Source organism: Rhizophagus irregularis, chromosome 23, assembly GCF_026210795.1.
Source record: "Rhizophagus irregularis chromosome 23, complete sequence".
Classification (NCBI taxonomy): Eukaryota; Fungi; Glomeromycota; class Glomeromycetes; order Glomerales; family Glomeraceae; genus Rhizophagus; species Rhizophagus irregularis.
In genome coordinates, this window is record NC_089451.1 from 1,312,499 (window position 1) to 1,319,399 (window position 6,901).

The following is a 6,901-nucleotide window of genomic DNA, read 5'->3' on the forward strand; positions in this document are numbered from 1 at the left end:
GGGATAGATATAGTTGGACCATTAAAAGAGACGGAAAAGGGAAATAAGTATATTGTAGTAGCAATGGATTATTTTACGAAATGGCCCGAGGCCGCACCACTAAAAGAAGCTACAGCGAAAGAAGTGGTAGAATTTATTTGGAGAGACATAATTTGTAGACATGGATGTCCAAAGAAAATAATTAGCGATAGAGGGACTCACTTTAACAATAAAATGATGGAGGAATTAGTAGAAAGATGTGGGATAAATCATAGATTAAGTACACCATATAGGCCACAAACAAATGGTTTGGTCGAAAGATTCAATAAAACTTTATGCGAAGGATTAGCCAAATTAGGAGAAGAAAACTGGGATAAACATATACCATCCGTATTATTTGCATACAGAACAAAGAAGCAATCGTCAACAAGAATTAAACCTTTTTATGCAACATACGGAAGGAGAGCGAAATTACCATTAGACAAAGATGAAAACAAGATAACATTAGCTGATAGAGTAAAAATACTAATTGAGAAGCTACCAGTAATAAGAAGAAAAATAAAAGAGAACGTGGAAGAAGCTCAAGAAAAACAAAAACAACAACATGACAAAAGAGGAATTAGGAAACCTAAATTTGAAATAGGAGAAAAAGTATTATTATACGAAGCGTGGAGAGAAAAACAATGGTCTGGAAAATTACAGAACAAATGGAAAGGACCATATTTAATTCACGAAGAATTTGGAAATGGGGCATATAAACTCAAAGAATTGGATGGAAGAATACTAAAGACTCCACAAAATGGAGAATGGTTAAAGAAATTTTATGATCGAGGGAGATTTACACCAAAAATAGTAATTAAAGGAAAAGAGGTATTCGATAAGACCCGAGTTCGATTCGATTAAAATTATTATGAACGAGACCCGAGTTCGATTCTTTTAAAGTTATTTGTGAGGTCACAAATAGCGAAGAGGGGGATAATGTAAACGGCCGAACATCAAGTACGAAAAGAAGATAAAATTCAACCGCCAAATGTAAATTATCAAGTATTAAGAACGAACAAATTAATCATGGATTGGCGTGGATGGATAAATAATTAGCCGAAAAGGATAAACATTTAAGAAGAGTAATGATCTACATGATGTAATATTTATTGAATGATTGACAAAGAACCAATAGGATAAATAGAGTCGATCATTTGCGGCTTAGCGATCTTTAATAATAAGAACGATTAGAAAGAATAATTATAAGCCACGAAAGATAGATTATAGGCAAAACACACAAAGTGGATTAAAAGAACATATAAAATAATTTCGGAAAGATTAAAGAACACAAAATAATATAAAAGATAATATGAAAAGATGGCATAAAGATGGAATATAAAAGATAACATATTAAAAAGAACATATATAAAAGATAACACAGCCACAAAAGATGAATTATATCTTTACGACATAATATTTGAAAGATTGTTTTAAAGAAAAGATAGCACAGCCATAAAAGATGGGTTATAAATTATTTCTTTACGATGTAATATTTGAATAATAGAAAAGATAATATATAGAATAATATATAAGATAGCATATTAAAAGATAGCGTATTTAAAATATAGATAGTATATTAGAAAGATAGTTCAAAGATAATATGTAAAGAATATAAAAGATAGTATATAGATAGAATAGAAAGTAGCATAAAAATTGTATATATAGAGAACGGAATTCAAGGTAATTCCTTAGTTCGCATCCACAGAACTCAATAAAATATAAGTTTCATTTAATTATTCGTTAATGAAGTTTAATATTAATTAAAGGTAATAGGTTCGCCCTAAACTTTAATTAATGTTGGATTAATTAATTTTTAATCAATGAAATTTTAAGAAGATTTAAATATATGTTTTGAAAAGTGATAATTCGTAGCGAGAGCTATTGAATTTTGAAATTAAAGGTAAAAGTGGATATAATTTGAGGAAAGAGGAGTACATTTTATTTTATATCGTTTAATGTTTTATATTACTAACGCTATTTATTTTGTGAACCAAGAATGTTGTCGTTATATGTTGTATATGTTGTTGTATGTCGTTGTTAATCATGTTGTTAATTAATTGCTCACTCGTTTAATTGTTCGTTCGTTCGTTTGTTTGTTCGCTCATTCGTTCGTTTGACCATGAGAATGCCCGTTCGATGTGGCAACCTTGTAAATTGATGACAGGGGGAATTGGGGGATCTCAACGCCTTCGCTTAAGAAAATAAAATCTATTCTGGACGAATATTCTCCACTCCTCCAGGTATCTAGCATATCTTTCTCCGCCGTCAGACATTCGTGAACATCTTGTAAGCCATGTTGTTTTATTGTCGCTGTCAGTGGTCTTTTCTTTTTCTTTTTTTTGTCATTGGCTGATTCGTTAAAATCTCCCAGAATTATCATTTCGTATTCTAGATTTATGGCCTCGTTCATCCATTTAGCTATTTTTGTTTCTATCAAGGTGGTTGTTGGTTTGTCATCATTTGGGTTATATATACCTATTATTCGAATGTTCTTTTGGTTTCCTCTGAATAAAATGTCTAATTTAATCACGTGACCGTCTATTTTTTCTATCGCGTATCTTCTATCGTTAATTTCTTTCCTTAGTAAAATTATGAGCCCATTTTTTGTATTTTCATTGTTGTAGCTACTATTAATGCATTCGTAATCTTTCCAGTCGCTATATATATGTTTACCTTTTGATTCTTTGAGTTTAGTTTCGCTGATTATTGCTATATCCCATTTTTCTTTTCCCAAAAAATTCCTTATTTCTCCTTGTTTTTTTATATCATTCATTCCCCTTACATTTATACAACCTATTTTAATATTGTTATTTTTTATTTTTTGTTCATTTTCCCATTTTTTTCCTTTTTTATTTTTTGAATTTTTTCCATTTTCCTTCTTTGCGCTTTGCGTTATTTTTCCTTTTCCTGGCTCTTCCAGAGCCTTATTACTTTCTCTTTGGTTAATATTGTCCGAAATATTGGTGTCGTCCTGCTCCTGCTCTTCTTTCATATTGGTCTCTCTGTTGATATCTATTGTTGTATCCATTGCTTCTTCTATTTCCATTTCTGTCGTTGTCGTAATCGTCGTCTCCTCCGTTGTGGTTGTTGTAGTAGTTGTCATTGTTGTTGTAGTGTCTATCTTGTTGATCGTATTGGTCGTGTTGTTTGGTGTTATTGTATCGATTTCTTCTTCTTCCAAACTCATTTTTGTCAGTTCTTTTATTAAATCTTGGGTTGTGTCCTCTTCCGTCTCCATTATATCCATTTCCATTATATCTTCCGAAGTAATTATTTCTTTGTCTATTATTGTTTCCTTTCTGTTGTCGAAAAAAATTTCCTTCGTCGTCGTATCTGCCTCTATTGGGTTGTGTGTTGTCATTCCAATTGTTCCTTCTCGCATTTCTTTCATCATTATCTCTTGAGTTGTTGAAATAACAATCTGCCGTTTTGTGATTTGTTTTCTTGCAGGTGTTGCATCTGTCATTGTTGTAATTTCTGTTATTTTGCATTTCTCAAAAGTTTCTATTAAATCCCCTATATCCTTTTCAAAAATTGTCATTTCTTCCGTCATCGGTCCAAAAAAACCACGTAAATATTTGTTCTCCTATTTTTATTTTCTTGCTAGTGGCTCTTTTTCTTTCTTCTTTATTGTTAAAATACGTGATGAGTTTGTATGTTCCGTTTTTGTTATCGTTAAGCTTATACCAATATCTTGCTCCTGCGTCCTTCAATTGTTTGGTGAATTCTGTTTCATCGATTTCAAATGGGATGTCGATTATGTTTGCACTAATTCTTCCCCATTGGTTAATCACGTTATTTTTGTAGTTCTCCGGTGCTACTTTGATTAGTCTTCCATTTACTAAAATTCCCCAAGTATTCATTAGTTTTTCTTCCGTGCATTTTATCCTCATTACTATTCTCATGTTGACTATTCCTCGTATCTTATCTTTTGTTTTGATGTCTATTATTTTCCCTAATTTCTTCTCTAGTTCTTTCATCACTTCGTCTATATCTGTATGTTTTTCGTCTATGCCTGTTATAGACATTGTGATGTCTTTGTTTAATTTGTTTAACCAGTCTAGATCTTTGAACTGTCCTATGCCGGCTATAACTCTTCCGTCTTTTATAAAGTTGTTTTTGGCTGTTTCGGTGAAAAATCCTACATATGTGTATTCGTTACCATGTCTTGTTATTTTCCCTAATGTGTTCACGTGATATTCTAGTAGTTTATTAGAGTTAATTATTTCGATTATTGATTGGTCTGTTATTTTTCATGGATTATGTATGATGTAAAGAATATTTATGCAATGTTTTAGACTTCTGTCATGCATATTCATCTTCTGGCATCAATTTTTAGTGCGATTATTCATTTTATTCCAATTGGAAATTCCAGATAATGATGTACCTTCAAATTTTACTTATAAATTTATTTTATTTCAACCTTTATATGTAATTTTTTTTTTTAATCAAATCCAAGCATTAAGCCGTGGTCCGTGAAAGATCGGCACAGAGAAAATTTGCCGATCATATCATCGTAGAGTAAAGAGACAATAACTTTACTCTCTAGAATATAGTGTTACAATTTTTTTTATATTTTTTAAAATAAAGTGACCCATAGACTCCCGGTTAAATGATCATTGCAAAGTATATTCTTTTTTGGTAGTGATATACGGTACATGAAAACTTTGCCTGCGAACTTAGATTTTAGACTATAAGATCCAAGGAATAAATAAATCTAAGAGTATTACGCCTACTCTTCTTCCTTATGAATTGATGGCCTTTGTATATATATATATATATATATATTTTTTCTTCATAAAAAAAAATTTTAACGCATGTTACGCAAATTACGATTTTTTAAAAAATATTTACACGATTCTTTATGCATGTTACGCAAAAAAAAAAATTTACATAAAATTTATCAAATTAAAAAAAAAAACTGATAAAAAATAAAAATTTTTTTTCGTATTTTTCTTTTTTCGTTACTAATAATAAATAACTTCATACAAATATTGTTGGACGAAATAAAAAAAAAACTGGATTAAATATATATAATTGTTTCTCAACTTTTATTTGGCCGTTCAAATTTCCATAAATGTATAAACATAAAGGTTATCAGTTGATGTAAATTCAGTAAATGAATGATCAGATGATGTGGCTATAATACAAATATATTACGTTACCAAGTAGAAAATATTGATTGTATAGTATATTAAACTGTGTGGAATCCTATCGAATTATAATCGAAGACTTACTAACCCACTACAATTTCCCGGCATTACTCGCCTACACTACAAAACACCTTCCATCAAAAAGAATATCAGTTTACTATTATCGACTGTAGAACGAATGGACTATCTCGTAGGATCACAATCAATAATCAGGCGACCTAAGGGAAAACAATAGAACAAGTCAATAATCCATACTCGATTAGCATCATTTATAGATGCTATTATTATTCCCACATGAAAAACCTTTGGAACAAACATTTTTAACGCCTAGAAAACGAACGCTCATTTTGGTTCCTTGTAATGGCTCATGGAATATCACCGAGGTTTACAAATGTGTTCAAACAACAAACATTATTTCCCTATACCCTATAAAAAAATTGGATACGTTTTTTATAAAGTTTTTATACGATTTTTTTTCCTTAGAAATAACGTATCATAATAGGATACGGAAAAATGCACAATTCCGTATCACCAAAAATATGGTTTGGATACGGAATTTGCACGGGATTAATATGGAATTTACATGATTTGATCACTGATTTTATCACGAAATTTATACGATTTGGTCACTGAATTTACTATTTGTATTACAGTTTACTATAATTGTATTTACATAAATCTAATTTCACTTTATTAAATTAAATAAAAAATAAAAAATAAACAAAGTACAAATACATTATGAAAATTCCCTCTTTATTAAAACCACCTATTGCAACCTAAATTATCTATAAGTTCAGGTTCATTTGGAGTCAAACAACCTAAAAGAACAAAAAAAAAGATTGGAAACAAAACCCCCCATCTGCAATCGTCCAAGTCACCAAAGGTCAGCATTCCTACAAAAAAAGAAAGAGAACTCCAGAATGTCTGACCTACATAAAAGAAAAGAATTATGAGGCGTCTAATGAAAAAGAAACCAAAACAACAAAATAAATCCAAAACTGACCTACAAAAAAAGAAGACTCTGAAGCAACAAAACTGAAACAACCTACAAAAAGAAAAGAATCTGAACCCAACATACAAAAAAACAAAAAAAATTTGAACTGACCTAAAAAAAGAAAAAAAATCCCGAATCATCCTACAAAAAGAAAAGGACTCCCAAACTGATCTACAAAAAAAAAAAAGAAACTGAATATTCTCACAAAAAAAATCTGCTGGCCTATGAAATTAAAAAGAAGAAAGGGGAATAAAGAATAAACCAAAAAAAATATTTTTTTAAAAAGAGGAAATAGAAATAGAAAGAAGAAATTTTTTTTAAAAAAAAAGAAGAGTGGGAATAAAAGAAAAAATTTTTTTTCAAAGGAGAGATGACGAAAAAAAAATTTTTTTAAAGTGAGGTACGAAAAAAAAAATTATTTTTAAAAGGGGGTGACGAAGAAAGAAGAAAAATTTAGAAAAAATAACAAAAATAAGACGAGAAAAAGAAAGGAAAGGAAAGACAGAAAGGAAGATCGGAAGATCAAACTCATCAAAGTAAGGGTTTATATAAAAAACAAAAAACGTATCATAACAAAACAATAAACAATCATGTGATCTCGTGTTATGATACGGAATTTTTGTAAAATTATCTTCTAAAAATATTAAGTTTAAAAATTCCGTATACATTCCGCATGATTAATTTTTTCCGTATACATTTCTTATACATTAGTTTTTTAAAAAAATGTTCAAAA

At 29.9% G+C, this 6,901-nt stretch overlaps 3 protein-coding genes across 3 annotated transcripts; all 3 read right to left on the minus strand.

The window, feature by feature from the left end:
• Window positions 1-2,790: 2,790 nt before the first annotated feature.
• Window positions 2,791-3,487, minus strand: OCT59_015252 (uncharacterized protein; the record flags this gene model as incomplete). Its single annotated transcript, XM_066139896.1, has 2 exons — window positions 2,791-2,798; window positions 2,953-3,487. The coding sequence occupies 2 exons, from the start codon at window positions 3,485-3,487 to the stop codon at window positions 2,791-2,793; spliced, it is 543 nt and encodes a 180-aa protein (XP_066002727.1).
• A 61-nt stretch (window positions 3,488-3,548) lies between these two features.
• Window positions 3,549-4,049, minus strand: OCT59_015253 (uncharacterized protein; the record flags this gene model as incomplete). Its single annotated transcript, XM_025323886.1, has 1 exon — window positions 3,549-4,049. One exon carries the CDS (start codon window positions 4,047-4,049, stop codon window positions 3,549-3,551), a length of 501 nt encoding a protein of 166 aa, XP_025188961.1.
• Window positions 4,050-5,930: 1,881 nt separating this feature from the next.
• OCT59_015254 (uncharacterized protein) lies at window positions 5,931-6,250 on the minus strand (the record flags this gene model as incomplete). Its single annotated transcript, XM_066139897.1, has 2 exons — window positions 5,931-6,103; window positions 6,178-6,250. 2 exons carry the CDS (start codon window positions 6,248-6,250, stop codon window positions 5,931-5,933), a joined length of 246 nt encoding a protein of 81 aa, XP_066002728.1.
• Window positions 6,251-6,901: the final 651 nt, after the last annotated feature.